A 17,920-nucleotide genomic window follows, 5' to 3' on the forward strand; every position below is an offset into this window, starting at 1 on the left:
ATATTAATATTGGTGGTATCCTTTTCATTATCAAACACTACATAAGTCTCTACCAATTATAATATCACCTACAGAAGATTCATCTAGGCCTTTTGTAGTTGCTTATAAAAGTTGAGAGCCAGCGTGGTATAGTGGTTAAGAGTGGTGGTTTGGAACGGTGGACTCTAATCTGGAGAACTGGGTTTGATTCCCCACTCCACCACATGAGCGGCAGACGCTAATCTGGTGAACCGGGTTGGTTTTCCCAGTCCTACACTTGAAGCCAGCTCAGGTTAGTCATAGCTCTCTTAGAGCTCTCTCAGCCCCACCTACCTCACAGGGTGTCTGTTGTGGGGAGGGGGAGGTGATTGTAAGTCAGTTTGATTCTTCCTTAAGTGGCAGAGAAAGCTGGCATATAAAAACCAATTCTTCTTCTACTTATTTTGATTAACAATTGGAGCAGGAATGTTTACCAAGGTAAATGGTTTATCTTTCAAATACAAACATCTACTCTATATCAGAATTGTGTTCTAAAATTTGTATGTATGGGTTTTTAATCTATCTGGCAACTTCTTTAATTTTGTTCTGCAGATATGTACAATTGTCCCAATTTCAGTCATTCCAGTAAATGTTTTTGTGATTTCCTAATGTGTGTTTCCTACAATATTATGATAACTTGTTCTTTTTAATAGAAATCTAAAGATTTACTTTCTTTTCTATGCTTCATTTAACATATTTACATTCCATAAGAGCATCTTAATTTTTTTTATCTTTGCACATCTTTATTTGAACTATCCTGAGATGTATAATTTAAAATACAAAAACAGTTACAACAATACCAATTGACTTAGACCTATGCAGTTCTCTTACAATAAAGCAGCCTCTATTTCCTTACCCTCTTCTAATGTCTTAACATTATATTGCACATTCTTGTATCTAAAGAATAACCAAAACGGGAAGCTTCACCTATAAGCTATATTTCCATTCCACAATTTACCAGCAAAGAACCTTAAATTTGTATGTTTCTGCTGTGTAACAGGGGAAAGATTGGGAAATATCAGTACTGTCTCATCAGTTTGTAGGGGGGTTGAACTTAAGGCTTTATCTTGAAACTTTCAAAAGCAATTATTATAGCCCTACAGACCTTTATTTTTCTAACAATGTCAGAGTTTACTCTAAAAGCTTTTTTAATTTTAATGGGTATAGAAAAATCATATCTTAGGATCCCTACAAAAGTTCTTCTGGATACATAACCTAATCATTCCATTCACTTAGTTCTTTCAGTCCTCAGTTTGAATCTTTTCTATTTTTGTTATCCAGGTCCTCAATTTTGTCATCTAATTTCTTGACTTTCTCATAGTTGTTTATTGTAAAATCATGCTTGTTAATTTCTGTTTGTAAATTCTGATTTTTTTAATACATAACTCTTCTACTTTCTTCTTTTAATCTCTACCAAAGCCCTCAGTATTTCCTCAGTTCTTTTCTCGTTTGTAATGAGCCTTTGTTCAAGTACTCTTATTTTATTTTCGATTACTATTTGATATTGTTCATTTTTATATGAATTTTTCTTGAAATTTCTGGAACGAATTCAGAAAAAAAATTTGATTACTGCAAATGGTACAGAAAGTGGGGCCGCCGCAGGAGAAGAATGCGGAGAGATAGCATTTTTTATCCTTTTGGCATTTTCCTAACCAATTAACTACTTATGTTAAATGCTACTTATTCAGCTCTTACACTATTCTGAAGATCCTAAAAATTCTAAAACTAAATTGTTTATATCTACACCTACTTCAATACTATACTAATAGAGAGCAACTAAAACTTAGAACTGACCAATTGGTTAGTTATTGCTTAACTTACTATCAACCAGTCAGCATAACAAATAATTCCACATCGAATATTATTACACCACCTTTCCCTCCCCCTTTTAGTTTAGGAAATCCCTCAATGTAATGAAGTGAAACAATGTAATGAAAAAACAAAAAATCAGCAGAATTTGGTGTGGTCTTGTCTTTGGTCCTCGCCCTTCTGCCACATGCCTATGACAAAAAGGAGGGGGAGCACACCTCTTCCTTCCCTTGAAGTTGCTTCTGGAGGGTAACAAGGTACAGTTCATATGGTTGGACAAGTGAGTGTCTCTCCACCAATGGGGCAGGTATCATGCCTCTTGCTGTCCACTCACTCTTCTCTATAGCCTCCCCAGGACTCCATCTTGTCAGTCTTCCTGAAGGTCAGTAATGGTCCACAATACTAGTCATTAACTAGACAAGAGCTGAATAAAATGTTTTGAGATTCTTCACTGTGAAACAATTTCTCAGTATTCACAAACAGCTTATTTAGAAACTAATTCAAGCTATTTAATTAGCTAATTTAGCATCACATTTCCACTGGGTTTGCAGAGGGTAGAAGCATTAATACGCTGCAAGATCAGGAACAGGGGAGTCTGTTACTTAAAAATAAATGGGAGAATCAATATTAATATAGATTTTTGTGGTATTCAGCTTTGTTTTTTCCCTGCTACTCAATGCCTGAAGGCCCCAATTATCTGATTCATCGTGTCTTAAACCGTCTCTGTGACAACAAAGAAAATGAAGTAAAATGTGCTTTTTTTAAGTTAAAGAGAGTCATGTTTATGTGACATTTTGGCACTTAGTAATATGGCTGGAAGAGGAATTTGGATGCAATGTGAAAATGTCTCAACATTAAAACGAATTGAAGCCAGACCTGCTCCCTAACCTTATTTAAAAGATGAATGAACAAAGGAAGGAGAATTAGAAAGTCAAGTTTGCTATCTGGCTTCTGCTCAGTATGTTTCTTTGACTTTTAAACCTATTCTTCAAGGGTCCCTAGCTTGTACAAAAACACGTTCCTGGCATTCTATCGTACTGTCATGGAACTAAGAAACAGAACTCAATGCAGGGCTATGCAGGTGGGGCTGGCTATGTTCTCAATGGTTCCCTCCAAATACTCTGGGAAATAGTCTCCCCCTCCCCTGTCTGAACTTAGTTCCTGGGTGGTGAACGTAACTTAATCTGAGGAACTGGAAGCCATACTGAGTTTGCTGAAACAGGGGCTGGTTTGGAAAAGTAGGCCTGGCCCCATTGCATCAAGGCTGGAACCTTCCATCCCAGAAAATTTCATCAGCAACAAATAATAATAAATAATTGATAGCATTTAGGGTTGCCAACTCCAGTCCAAGGAATTCCTAGCTATTTAGGGATGTTACCTGTGGAGGGAGCTCTGGAGGGATGTGGTGCCATAGAGTCCACTTGCCAAAGCTGCCATTTTCCCCAGGGGAACTGAACTCTGCAGCTTGGAAATCCGTTGTAATTCCAGGAGAATTCCAGGCCTCACCTGTGGGTTGGCAACCCTGACAGCATTATATTGGTATACACACCTATTTTACACACTTGTTTTGTTGTTGGTTTTTTACCTACACAGAGATTCCGGCTTCAGGGCTCTGTCGGACGCAGCCAAGCTCTGTCAGTTGCTGCAGCCTTTATGAAGCCTAGTTTGAGGAATTTGAGGAATTCATTCTGGTAAATATAATATAATAAATATAATATATAATATAATAAAGGACTGAATCAAAACAGTTCAGAGGACAGCGGCAGATATAAATTTTGCTAGACACTGGCACTGACGACTGGATGCAGCTGGATGCAGATATCAACAGGTTTTCTTCCTCTAATTACAAGAGACCTTGACAAGAGGCTTACAGGTAACACCAGCAGCTGTGGATCCCACACAATTGTAAACAGACTGAGTTCATAAAACAGCAACTTACAATGAATTAGAGTGGCCTCTTTCTCCTTGTAGACAGAAGACTTCCCACAGAGTCACGGCAGGGGGTGTTAGATGTTTTTCGGGAGAGAGCTCCATGTATTAGCGTCCGCCTTCCTCATCACCATCTTGGATCCCTATTGGTATACTACATTATATGCATAGGAGTTCTAACACATGTGCACAGCATTCAAGATGGCGGTGCATGCCATTTCAAGCAAAGCCATCTTGAATGTGATAAAAGCACTACAAAGCATTCACAAGTACGTACCAGGATGGCAGTATCCATATGTCCCAGCTGTTTTAATGTCTGTGGCCTTTTTTTAGTGGCTTGGTCTTATTGTCTGAATTGTAAACTGGCCCAGTCAGGTCACTGGAGAAGCAGCATTATTTTTTCCCTACATAAATAAATACACATATGCTCTTTGCCCTGGAACCACAAAGACCTACCTCATCCTTAAGACAGTTTCAACAAATAATGTACTGACTTTGTGACAAGACCAATCTATCCCAGGAAGCAAGTCCAGAATTTCCAATTAACTTCATCATGTGAAGTGGGCCCAACCCTTGTTTTCTTACAAAACTGTGCACTCACAAAAGTCACACCTGTTTTCAAATGTAGACAGCTTTAACTTGCTATGCAACTTACCAGCCTGATCTTGTCTTCTCTTGATCTTGTCTCGAAAAAAATCATCCTGGGATGATGCCAGCATGAAAGACAGTAATCCTGTGATTGGGTTACGCTGCTTTCAATTGCAGGGGGGGAGCTCACTGAATACTACATTATACAGGAGAAAAAATTGCCTTGTAACCACATGTCAAGTGGAAGAGATCTTGCCAAGCAACATACTTGCTTTCTATGGGCAGGATTATTTTATTCTTTTAGTTAGGAACATGTGTACACTGTGAAGCATGACAGTTCAGAAGCATGTTTAATCTTATCTAAAACACTACATTTAGTTCCGACTTTCAATGTCCATTATACATTGACTTCATTTTCCAAACGAGCATATCCTATTTTTCAGATGAAAAATGCTACCTTGGATTGCCATACTTGAAAGCTCACACCCTGCCAGAAATTTTGTTAGTCTTTAAGGTGCTGCTGGACTCTTGCTCTTTTCTACTATTTTTGGTGTAGTCTTGCCTGTGGCCTGCAAACAGTTACAGCTACCCACTTTACAACAGTAGAAAAGAGCAAGAGTCCAGTAGCACCTTAAAGACGAACAAAAATATTTTCTGGCAGGGTAGGAGCTTTCGTGAGCCACAGCTCACTTCTTCAGATACAGCTAGAATGTAAAGACAGATGGATTCACATTCTAGCTGTATCTGAAGAAGTGAGCTGTGGCTCACGAAAGCTCCTACCCTGCCAGAAAAATATTGTTGTTAGTCTTTCAGGTGCTACTGGACTCTTGCCCTTTTCTACTACTGCAGGCAGACTGACACGGCGACCCACTGTGAATTATCCACTTTGCAACGTTTATTTATTTGCAAGCCCCGCGCTTCCCACTTGCACGTAGCCCTGAACCCACACTTCTGCAGCATCGTCCCTTGGTGACGTCTTCAGCGACGCCCCCACCGAACGCTGCTACGATCCCCCCTCCCCGACCCAAAAAGAGCAGGTGCGACGGTGGGGTCGGCCGCGCTGGGCGTATAGCGTTCCAGCCGGCGCGCATGCCCACTCCTTACGAGCTGAAGCAGGAGAGGAGAGAAACCCATCGGCTGTGGGCATCGCTCCGCGTGACGTCGGAGGCGAACCCTTGTATGTAAAAATGAGGGCGGGGCCGGCCTCTCGGATTGGCTGGGCGGAGCGAGCGGGAGAGAGCGGGCGGGGTGAGGATGCTGCTTCTGGGGATCTCCAGTGACAGGCGGAGGCGGCGGGGCGGGGGGCGTGGCCAGGGCGAGGAGCGAGGCAGGCAGAAGCGCCCTTCGGCTCCGGGCTTGTGGGCGGGGCCTGCGTTTGGAAGGGAGGTGGGAGGGAAGGTGCGGGAGCATCCTCAGCGCGCGCCTCCCCTTCGCCTCCGTTGGTGGCGGGGACAGGTAAGTGGGGCGGGAGGGAGAGCTCGTGGGCGCGCGACCCCAAAGCAAGGGGGGGGCACTGTGGGAGGCATGCTCTCCGATAGGGTGTGGGGGGTGCACGAGAGCGTCAGAAGGCAGGACTGACATGTGCCCACGTGGGGTGTGACTGGCAGGGGAAGGTGCACTTGCTCCTGGCGGGGGTGATGTTTCCATGAGGGTCAGCCCAGCTCCTGGCAAAGGTGACTTTGGAATTCTCCCATCCAAATCCAAGCAAGCCCTCTTGCTTGTGGGCTTCCTAGAGGCACCTGGTTGGCCACTGTGGGAACAGACTGCTGGACTTGATGGACCTTGGTCTGATCCGGCATGGCTTTTCTTTCGTTCTTATGTCTTCCGTGGGCCATATCTTGTGTGTGTAGGTGGGGGAGTGGTAGGCAGTGACTGGGAATAAAAGGCAGGATAACCTTCGACTGTCCCCACTGGAACTTGAGCTGCCCTTGTGTCGCTGATAGGTGTAGTCTAAGCAGTGCAAGTTGGGGCAGAGTTCCCGAGTTCATAATGGGGTTGGTATAAAAAAGACAAGCGGGAGGGAGTGCGTGTGCCTTTTCCCATCTGTGGATTTATTTTTTTTTGTCGCAAACTGCTGCATTTGTGTGAATTTTCACCTTCAGGGCCTTGTCTGTTGGCAAGACTTGCTTCTAGAAAGAGGCCTTTCTAAAAAGAGTCCTAACTGCCTGCAATGTTTTGACTCTTGAGAAAGATGTATATTAAATGCAAGCTGTTGTGTTTGTCTCAAGGCCTAGGCAAGGCCAGGCATACCCCGGAACACCCCCTCCTTACTATTCCTTGCAGGTCAGAGTATTAAAAGGGCTTAATTCCACTATTTGTTGGGGCTTCCTAGAAAGTGTTAAAAAGTAGTGCATTTTTAAAGTGCCGTCAGAACTTCACAGATGGGATGAGGAAAGGGTGACATGCCTATTGCAGAGAGCCAGCGTGGTGTAGTGGTTAAGGTGTCGGACTAGGACCTGGGAAACCAAGGGTCAAATCCCCACTCGCGCCGTGGAAGCTTGCCAGGTGACCTTGGGCCGCTCTCAGCCCTGACCCTGGCAAGTATTTGGATTGGAGACCTCCAAGGAATACCAGGGCCATGAGGTGGAGGCAGGCAATGGCGAACCACTTTTGCCTTGAAAACCCTACAGGGTCGCCAGAGCAAAAAACAAACAAACAAAAAACAGAGAGAGAGATGCAGGGTTTATTCTGAATTGGTAGGTCTGTGCAGATGCCTTTATAAGACGGGCTATTTGGATTTTAATTTTATATGTCATAAACATGGTATTGTAAGCAATCTTGAGCCATCTGGAAAGGCATGGCATAAATATTTTAATAAATAAATAGGTTTAACAATTTATTTAACAATGTGGAATGGACAGTTTTCAATATTAGCGTTCCGTGACAGTGGCTGAAATGCTGATATCAGATGCTAGCCAGAGAGTCATAAAACCAATCTCAAAATTTCTCTCCCATTCTAGAGGGCCAACCAAGTAGTTTTTCTCTTATGGCCAACCTACTTGCTTCCATGTTCCTTTTGGCGAATAACTTTCAGCCAATATTGTCTCTATCTATATTAGCTAAATACAGAAACATCACAAAACTATGGCACAATGTATTCTTTGACTTTGGCATGACTCCTCTTCCAAAATTATCACAGATTCTTTACGAGAACATGAATCTTTCCTTGTACTTTCATATAGGTACAGACTAGGCAAATATTTTCCATGCCAAATTAGAATTCTGATTGTAAAGGACGCATCAATTCTGAGCAAACTAAAAAAAATAGCCTGTGATGCTTACAGCCCTCTCTAGATTGCAAGTAATCGTCTCATGTTTACTTTACATTCTGTTAACAGCAATGAAATATAAGTCCTACTTCGTTCTGATAGTAAATCAGATTTGACAGAGGCACTTGACTTTTGAAACCGTATCATGCTGGAACTCTTCTAGAAAGAAAAATTGGCTGACGGTTGGTAATGCTTGTGCCGTAATGTGCAGCACAAAGCCGTTTGGATACAGTGAATTCAGGCAGCTAACCTTTTTCAGTAAATATTGGATTGTATCAAAGCAAAGTCTGAAACCCTCTCCCAATGGACAGCTCCTTACGCTAGAAGAAGGCTTCATACTTTGCTTAGGCGTGTGGTATGATATAAGCCGTTTACTTTTGCAGTCACCAAAGGGTAGGAATCAAGTTGGCTGAAGGGGAACCAAATAGGTTCTGCATCCACCAGCCTTTAATGAAGGAAGATGACTCAAGTTCACACAGTGAATGGTGTAAGTTGAGTCTTGTTGAGATATTTCAGAAAACCCGTTTCTGGATGCAAAAGCCCAAACTCATAAGAGGTCATTTGAATTAATAAAAGACAGGCACATTTCATGTGTCCAAAATGTAGTTCTGTGCGGAATGAGAGACCTCCAAGCTCCCTTGAAAAATGTGATATGACAGGCCAAACTCCAACATGGCTGTTGGCCTACTAACAATATACCATATTTTTCGCTCCATAAGACACACTTTTTTCCTCCTCAAAAGTGAGGGGAAATGTCTGTGCGTCTTATGGAGTGAATGCCGGCTGGGCGCATGCACGTCGGGACGGCGCGAGCCGGCGTTCCCCGCCCCGACGGCCAGCTGGGAGGCGGGCGGGGCTGCACAGAGCTGGCTGGGCGCGTGCGCCGTCCCGACGCGCACACGCCCAGCCGGCTCTGTGCGGCCACGCCCTCCTTCCAGCTGTCCGTCGGGGCGGGAAATGCCGGCTTGCACCGTCCCGACGCGCATGCGCCCAGCCGGCATTCACTCCATAAGACAAGTTTTTAGAGGAGGAAAACAAGATTTTTTCTTGTTTTCCTCCTCTAAAAACTAGGTGCGTCTTATGGTCAGGTGCGTCCTATGGAGCGAAAAATACGGTAGCTTGCCAAGTTATGTCTGCTATTGTTAACATGGCATGTTTGGTCCTGAATATTGCTTGTAATATTTTCATTTATTTATCAGTTTATCATTAGAGCTAATTCCATGCTTAGATAGCTTTCTGTTCGTAAATGGTGAGGTGCTGGCATCTTGTGCTGCAATATAGAAAATTGTCCCTCCCCTATCATATATGGAGTCATTCCCTTTCTGTTGAGAGTTGATTAACAATAAATCCACCTCCACCTTGGTAAGTGGCAAGAAGAATTCCTGTAAGATATTGTTTCCACAGTGTGAATGTAACTTACTAGCAGAAATAAATGGGTGCATCTGACTTGTCCAGGCCCATCTGTTTTGCATGATACACTGGTACCACAAGGCGGGGAAAGTGGAAACTTGGTGGCCTATCCTTTTCTTTCTCAAAGAGTGACATGTACTCTTCCGGTATATGTGTAACAACATTTTTTGGTGGCTTGTTCCAACCACTCCTCAGATTTTAATTACTCATACGTTTAGGTGAAAGATGCAAAGCTATGGTTGCAAGTAACTAGGATATAATTTCATGTAGCATTTTTCTCTGTGTGTAGCAATGCAGAAACCATTAACAGTGTGTCCTGCCAGAAAGATGTTCACTTGAATATTTAGTTTTATAGAGGCTTAACTTAACTTGCTTGTTAACCACACCTGTTGTTCCAGGGTTCTGTTTCTCCTGTTGGTTCTGCTCTTGTTTCTTGAGCACTGGTTCTAACTTGACGTATTTGCTGTTAGTCGTAGATCGCTTTGTCTAATGTTTTCCGCATGTCATTCTGATTTCTTAGTCAACAGGCTGTCAGTCTTTTATTTGGTATTCAAGGTGACTTGGTCATATGTGAGATTCAGGGCATTTTTCACACATGCCAAATAATGCACTTTCAATCCATTTTCAGTACACTTTAATGATCGTTTACAAGTGGATTTTGCCAGTTCACGCAGTAAAATCCAGCTTCAACATACATTGAAAGTGGATTGAAAGTACATTATTTGGCATGTGTGAAAGTGCCTAACCGTGGGAGTCATTTGGGAATGAAGGTAGAGGATTATGACTTCCTTTATAATTTCTCTTGGGCCACTGAATAGCTTTCTGATTATAACAATGCTTAATTTGTTTCTTCTGGCTATTTCCTGAGCAGTGAAGTAGCAATGATGGGTTTTGTATTTGTTTACGTTTGCAAATATCAGATTTTAATTTCCAGTTTTTCATAATACTTATGAATATGATACAATTAAAAGTACCAATAACTTTAGCAAGAGGCCCAAAGTCAAAAGGCTTAAAAAGATCTAAAATCAGTACATCATAATAACAAAAGTGTGAAAAAGTAAAAAAAAAATTATTTTGTCACACTGAGAAATAAAACCTTCAAAATACTTCAAAGTTAAGGTCTAGATGGCTCCCTTTGACAAGGCTCCCATAAGAGTAGGGCTACCATCAAATGGCCTGATTTCTTATCCTTTCTGTCCTTTCCTAGTCAATGTATTAGTAATTTTAGTAAGGTGTCCCAACTGACAAGTCTCTTAAGGTATGCAGGACTCAATCTCTTTAGAGTTTTATAAAGATGACTGTTGCCAGCACATTGCTGTATTCCAGAGCACGTCCTGTTGAAGAAGTGAGCTGTGACTCACAAAAGCTCATTCCCTGCCAGAAATTTTGTTAGTTTTTATGGTGCTACTGGACTCTTGCTCTTTTCTAGAGCACATCCTGTCTGTGTGCCTGATTGAAAAGCAAGCTGCAAGCCCCCTTCTATTCAACTGTTATTTTGATCTGAGATGCACAGAAATAAATGGATGAATAAGGACAACTATGCCTTGAAGTTATTTGTAATCTAGGGAGGAATACTTGACGATGTCAGTAATCTGCAAAGTGTGCCCTCCAGGCCTTTTATGCATGGCTGTTTCCCTTGCGGACACCCCCCCCCCACTATTTCGGGGCTTTGTTTTGATTATGCATGCATTTTCCGACCTTCACAGGTCCCCTCACTCTCCCCTCCTGTTTTCCCTGCGTTTTGTGGATGCAGTTTAGCCAGTATCCAGAAAATGTGGGCAAAACATGCAGAAATGCGCAGGGAGAGTGAGGTGACTTCTCATGGTTGGAAAATGCATGCATAATCAAAACAAAGCCCTGAGGTGGTTTGGGGGTGGGGAGAGGTGACCGCAAGGAAAACAGCCATGCATAAAAGGCCCCAGTCAACCTTCAGAGATGTGGGTTGAGGCAAATGCAGAAGTACCTGAGGTTTTCTATGGAACATCTTTTTGAGATTTCCCTCCCCATCAAGTCAGATCTGATTTATGGTGACCCCTGGTGATTTTTAGATGATATTTGTAAAACTGTGTTATATAAGTTGCATATTAATAAAGATATAGAATAGTCATTTTTAGACTCTCTCCATTCCCTGTTTTTTTCTGTTAGGTTCCCATTTGCAGAATAGTAGAGTGTATTTCTTGGGAACTGGTCTATATAGCCTCCAGCATCTCTGCCTTGATTAAGGTTCTTAGGTTTACCTCCTAGTGCAAAGTATCACTACAGTATCTGGAATGGGCATAGCTATCATTAAATGCTAGGAAACATTGCTGTCAGTGGTGCACCTGTGGTGTGGAAAGCAATAAGAGCATTGGACAAAATTACACAGCAGTCCTGTAGAACATTATTATTAAATGTTGTTTATGTTTATGTTGCATAGGGCTCCGGCTCCACAGATTGTGCTGCACTGTGGGAGATTCTTCCACCGCTGAAATGTTTTGGCGAACTGTGAACACCACACAGTAATTGCATGGTGGCATGATGCCTGAAGTACTGTGTTTGAGCTGTGTGCCATTGCAGTTAATAGCGGTATCTAAAACTGTATTTATCGACTATTGGTGAGGAGAAAAAACACCTCAATTTCAGAAAGCTGAATGCTGTGCAAGTCTGACCTCATATAACTTCAAGCAGTGGTTTCCTAATAAACATGTTTGATCTCCAGAAAAAAACAACGGAATAATGTCCAGGAGAAGCTGTTGTGCGTTTATCAAGAAGTAATGGGTTTTGCATGACTGGAAGCAACTCTGGATTTAAATGGAGATAGATAATTGTTGGGTTTAATTTAGTATTGAATTTTCTTGTATTTTATTGTTTTATGGTGTTTTACCTGACGTTCGCCGCCCTGAGCCTGGCTTTGGCTGGGATAGAAGGTGGGATAAAAGTTTTAAAATAAATAAATAAGTGGAATCTTTTACCATATAAAGAAATAGTGAATGTTATGTTCCTGGGAGTGGGGAGGGGTCTTTGGTGATAACAGTGCTGTGCATATTTGAAAATGTGAATTTTAGTGTAAACTGCATGGTATACTATAAATAAGATACAGAATTATAATAGTTTTAAGTGTTATCTTCAGTGGAATTCTCTTTTCATTGTTAAAGGTAGCTTTCTAGAAGATGACTATAGAGGATCTTCCTGACCTTTCCACAGAAGGAAATTCATTGACAAGAAGATATCAGTATTTCATTCCGGGCTCTGAACGTTCAGTTACCTATTCCGTTTCTGCTGCACCGATGCCTTCCGAATGTGGTAAGAATATTTGGTAGCAGAGGAAAATTTGCAGAGCTTTGTTTAGAATGCTGAGTCAGGGGAAGTGCTTACAAATGCATTCCAAAGGGATTCTGCCAGTTCTGTTTGTAAATGCCATTTCATTAAATACTGAAAGGTTAAAAACCATAGAGTGACAACTATTGCATCACAGCATCTAGTATACAGTCACACTTTGCTTTTCCCCTGGCAATCACTTTATTGTGCAGTGAATGCATAAAAGATCTAGATGCAGCATATTTGTTATGTGTGTTAAGGGCCATCAAGTCGCTTCCGACTCATGGCGACCCTATGAATGAAAGTCCTCCAAAATGTCCTTTTCAGCCTTGCTCAGATCTTGCAAATTGAGGGCTGTGGCTTCCTTTATTGCGTCCATCCATCTCTTGTTGGGTCTTCCTGTTTTCCTGCTGCCCTCAACTTTTCCTAGCATTACTGTCTTTTCCAGTGACTCTTGTCGTCTCATGATGTGACCAAAATACAATAGCCTCATTTTAGCTTCTAGGGTCAGTTCAGGCTTGATTTGATCTATAACCCACTGATTTGTTTTTTTTGGCAGTCCACGGTAGCCGTAACACTCTCCTCCAACACCACATTTCAAAGGAATCTACTTTCTTCCTATGTTTAGTTTTTAATGATAGCTTTTAAAAATAGTTTTGTTAATTTTTAAACAATTTTAATGCTGTTTTATGTTTTTTCATGTTTTACTTGAGCAGGTTCTTTGGAGAGGCAGCATAGAAATGTTATAAATAAATAAAATTGACCAAGTATTCATAGTCATGCATTCTATTTTTGTTTCTCAGTTTGGTTCTTCTGGATAATGTTTAGCTTTAATGGTAGCTGGTTTGAACCCCAATTTTTATGTTCACCATTGCTAAACTGAAGCTGCATGAGCACAAGCCCTGCTGAGAGCTGCATTTTCCAACACTTCTTGGGTGAAAATAAGGGCCCTCTTGAAGACTTGTATCATCCCTATTCTCATATCAGCTTCTTCAGCTATTTAAAAATACATTGATGTGTGTTGTACAAACTTATTCTGCAGTAATGAGTCCTATGTTGATTCTAATGCAATGTGTTTTAGCAACTTGGACAGTTTTTTTAAAGCTTAATTAAAAAAAATTAATCTCAGATTTTATGTAGTTTTACTTAATGTAGAATAGCAAACCAGACATACTCAGCAATATTTAGCATCTTGATAGACGGCAACGGAGGTGAAGTAATACTTTGGTATTCTAGACTTAGAAAACGAACGTAGAATCAACGTGGATGCAGCCTTGATCTGGTCAGTTCGGGGGAAAAAATGAAAACAGTGTTATACTAGAAAAAAATAATTCCCCAAGTTGTTCATATTGAACAATTCAAAATTAACCTTGCCTGCTTCAGCATATGAAAAGGCAGGCTGTGCGCTAGAATGGAGCCTTAATGCTTATGTATGTCCAAGAGCTAAGAGGCCACAAATAAGAGACTAATTAGGGGTGTTGTCACATGATTAATGCCTGCAAAAATATGACAGCATATGCAGAAATAGTTTATACCATTCTACCTACTCATATGTAGCTCAGGTACTCTGTATCCTGATCTGCACAATATTTTTATCTGAAGTTCTGTGTGCATATACACAAAGGTAACTATGAGACTAGTGTTAGATGGCCTTTTGTGTGTTCATTTAAATTAAATTAAAATGTATTGCAGGGGGAGACCACCCTGTGATGGCCTGAGGAAAAATAGAAATTCAGTGACATTCAACTTCTATCTCTTGACTAAAGTAGACATTTGGCTTCTATAACTTCTGAAAACAGCCATAGATGTCTTGAGGTCTTCTAAAAAAAATTAATTTTCAAGGATGGAAAAGATTCTCCTAGCAAGCAGGTTGCTGTCTCATGTCCTAATCATTTTCTTGCCTGCTTGCAGCAAAGTCATACATTCATACAAGGGTATCTGACAGTGAGTTTTGACTTAAAAACTTATACCCTGGGAAATTTGTTGGTCTTGAAGGTGCCACTGGACTAAAATTTTGTTCTAATACTACAGACTAACAGGGCTATCCACCTGAAACTATCATACAAGGCTACAACTCTTACTAGACTAGAGGTTGCAAGACGTTTATATAACAAGTTATAGCTAATTCAAAACCATGCAATATAGTTGTTACAAAGGTTCAAAGTCAGACAGATAATGTTAACATTAAAATAGCCAAATGGCTAGCCAAAAAACATCCAAAGGCACATAGTATAACCTGTTATAAGTAATAACAGAATAATTGTAAACCATGTGTTATGGTACAATTATAATGAACAGAAGCATTGGCTCAAAACCACAGCAGTGATGGTATGCCGGCTAATGTCTCATTTCGATATCTCTTCTTCAAACTGTGACCTTGTGTTTCTACAACAAACAAGAGTTTAACAAGTACAGCCATCAAGTAATGTAAACATATTACTAATTCCCAACCAGGTTACAGTACATAGAACTTACTTACTGTAGCTATCATCCAAATTGAAGAAATTATCCTTTAGGAAATCTCTAATAAGTGAAATAAAGTTTACACCAATTATTAGGTAAACACACATATCTACATATAAGTGAATAAACTGGAAAATCTCTCAAACCCGGTTAGAAAACTCACAGTGTAGAACAATTAAGCCATAAATTCAGATAAGCATATGCAGTCTGGGAGGTAATAATGCTTAAGTGAAACGCTATTACAGCCAAGCCTATATTCATGTGGGTAAGTCCATCTTTAAAGAGACTGAGAACAAACTGAGGAATATGTTCTGTATACATAAGTAATTATGAGATAAAACTAAAATACACAAGCCAAGTTTATATGAAAGGAGATAAATTCAAACGGTCATTAAGACCATGTGGAGATGTCCCTATATGCATTTCATCTGCCTATGCTCATTTCCAAAGGCTTGTGGTTAACTAAGGTCAGAAAGAGAGTCAGCATGGTGTGGCGGTTAAAGTGTTGCCTAGGATTTGGGAGATCCAGGTTTGAATCCCCACTGTGCCATGGAAATGTGCTGGGTAACCCTGGGCCAGTCACATATTCTCAGCCTGATGGAGGAGAGGAGAAGGATGTAAGCTGCTTCGGATCCCCATGGGGGAGAAAGGCGGTGTATAAAAAAGTAAATAAAAAGGTCCACATCTCAAGCTGCAGAGGAATTTGTAACGCATAATTATCTCTGCAGAATGCTGCTAAGATGGGCTCCCCCTGCCTGAGCACCCTGCTTGGGGTGGTGTTTTCAGGCCATAACATCATTTGCTTCATTTCCTGGGGTTTTTCTTATCCAACTTTTGCTCTTAGCATTAAATCACTCTTGTAACAGTGAGACCTTATGCTGGGAAACATGACTTAGGCAAAATAAAACAGAAGTTCGGTGGCACCAGATTTATTCCAGCATGATCATTGGTGAGTCAGAACTCACTTCTTCAGATGCATTGGGCCCATGTTTCACCCTGGCTCAGGGAGCTTCCTAGGACTTACAGTTTCCTTATGCAGTTGCCATGGATTAATGTCCATGTTGTCTGAACATGGTTCGTGCTTCAGCATTTATGCCGAACTCCTAAGACTAACCCATGTTCCATCTTCATTTACCCGGGAGAATGGCTCCCTACCTTGACTTGGTTAATCAGTCCATGTGGATACATGCCACCGTAACTGCTATTATAATGCATTCTACATGGGTTTGTCGTTAATGTCTACTTGGAAACACCATTTGGTACAAATACTGCAGCTCAGTTTCTAATGGGAGCTAGGTAGAGCATGCATATCACACCCATTCTGCAATCTTTCCATAGGTTTACTGATCTGTTACTGGATTTAATCCACGGTGTTGGTCATCACCTAGAAAGCCCTTCATGACTTTGGTCCCACATACCTGTAGGATTTGCCTCCTACTGTGGCCTGCTGCAAGAGCTTCATTCATCTGCACAGAGCCTTCTGAGGGTGCCACCCTGCAATGGCGAAGATTAGCAACAGCTTGTACATGTGCATTCTGTGGATTTCACCTTGTGGAACAGCCTGCCTTTGGAGATTAGGAGGACCCTCACATTTCTGTCATTTCTCAGAATGTGTAAAACAGAAATTTTCAGGAGAGTATTTTTATAAAGGGCTTAGAACTGTGGTATAATGGAACAATTCAGGTGGATGTTTTTAATAATGGAATAGAACTGTAGTCTATTCCAATGTTTGTTGTATGTATCCCCTTCCTTTTACTACAGTGTCTTCTGCCTTTGTAATCCACTTTGGGTCCCCATTTGGGGAGACAGGTGGGGTATAAATTAAGCAAATAAATAACTTATGGTATGTCATACCTTAAGCAGTTTTTGTTCACTCTGTTTTCTAATTCAGTAACCCTAGTCCTATATCATTGTTTATTGGAAGTCTTATCCTTTCTGGATTTTTAAAAGTGTTTTGTAATCCCCTTGAGCCTTGGCAAGGAAGGTGGGCAATAAATGAAGTAAATAAATATAAACGGGAGCAAAATCTAGCTCTATAGACCACGGCACTGCAAGAAAGCTTTCATCAGAATCTTATATAGTATAAATAATCTAAACATAAAACAGGAACGCAGCCTGCTGGACTTTGAAAACCAGTTATGTTTACTGGCAGGTAGAAAGTTGGCCTGGCTCAGCAAAAGTTTCTATTACTATACCCAGCAGCCTAAAATAAATATCAGAAGGGAATATTAGCTAAGATATATTTGATTCCTGGTTTCAAAAGTGCAGTAGTAAATTATTCAGCAGCATGTGTAACACAGTGAAATTTTCAGATAAGTGGTTGAATTCTAAGACCTTTAGAAGTGATAAACAATGAATCCAAAATAACTTCTTGGTTGCTTAAATTTGCCCTCTCTGTGTTTGCCTGCCATTTCAGTAATGTGTCTGTTTTTAAGCTCATCGCGCCTTCTCAAAAAGGTTCTGTGCTATATATTCCCAAGTTCTAGTTGCCTGTATGGGGAGGCTGGTTTACCCAAAGCCCCTTTGAGGGTTTCTTCTTAATTGTGAGCATTTTAACATTACGCAAGCGGATTAATGGCATTTAACTTCTTGGGTTCCCCATTGCAGTATTTATTTCGCTCTGTAATATGCAGGGGACCCTTCTGTGGAGAAGTCCATGTGGAAAGGGCTCCCTGGAGGTAGCTTGAAAATCCCCATTCTAATAATTAAGAACATGTTGCATGAATATTTTGTTTCTTGCCAAATACGTTTCTACAAGCTTGCATCTGATCTGCAACACTGGAACTTTTTTATTCATTGGCAAAACCATTAATCTCTGCTGTATTTTAAAATACACATGACTGGCAAGTTCTTGACTTAAGTCTTTGGGGGAATAAGTTACCCCGAATGCTGGTTGACTAGAAAACATTGTTCTTGAACAGAAAAGCCACTAGAAACAGATTCCTAAAAATATACAGCTTCTGGGTAGTGCTGAAACCAGAATGCTAGGAGGTCATCATTTGCATCATGTCTGATGACACATCCATTCTACTGCCAAAGACTCACCCATCATGAAATCAGTGCAATACAGGACAGGCTTCAGAGGAGTTATTCCAAGGTTTGTAGTATGGCCCAGCTGCCCTGTGCCATAAAACATT

The 17,920-nt window shown here is 41.0% G+C and overlaps 1 protein-coding gene across 1 annotated transcript in view; it reads left to right on the forward strand.

The window, feature by feature from the left end:
* The first annotated feature begins 5,671 nt into the window (after positions 1–5,671).
* Positions 5,672–17,920, forward strand: part of CLIP4 (CAP-Gly domain containing linker protein family member 4) — a 50,772-nt gene continuing 38,523 nt past the window's right edge. Inside the window, exons 1-2 of the mRNA XM_056853149.1 lie at positions 5,672–5,730; positions 12,158–12,305. Coding sequence (XP_056709127.1) covers positions 12,173–12,305 — 133 coding nt within the window. The 5' untranslated portion in view covers positions 5,672–5,730; positions 12,158–12,172. The remainder of the gene's footprint in view (positions 5,731–12,157; positions 12,306–17,920) is intronic.

Source organism: Euleptes europaea, chromosome 7 (genome assembly GCF_029931775.1).
Source record: "Euleptes europaea isolate rEulEur1 chromosome 7, rEulEur1.hap1, whole genome shotgun sequence".
NCBI classification, from domain to species: domain Eukaryota; kingdom Metazoa; phylum Chordata; class Lepidosauria; order Squamata; family Sphaerodactylidae; genus Euleptes; species Euleptes europaea.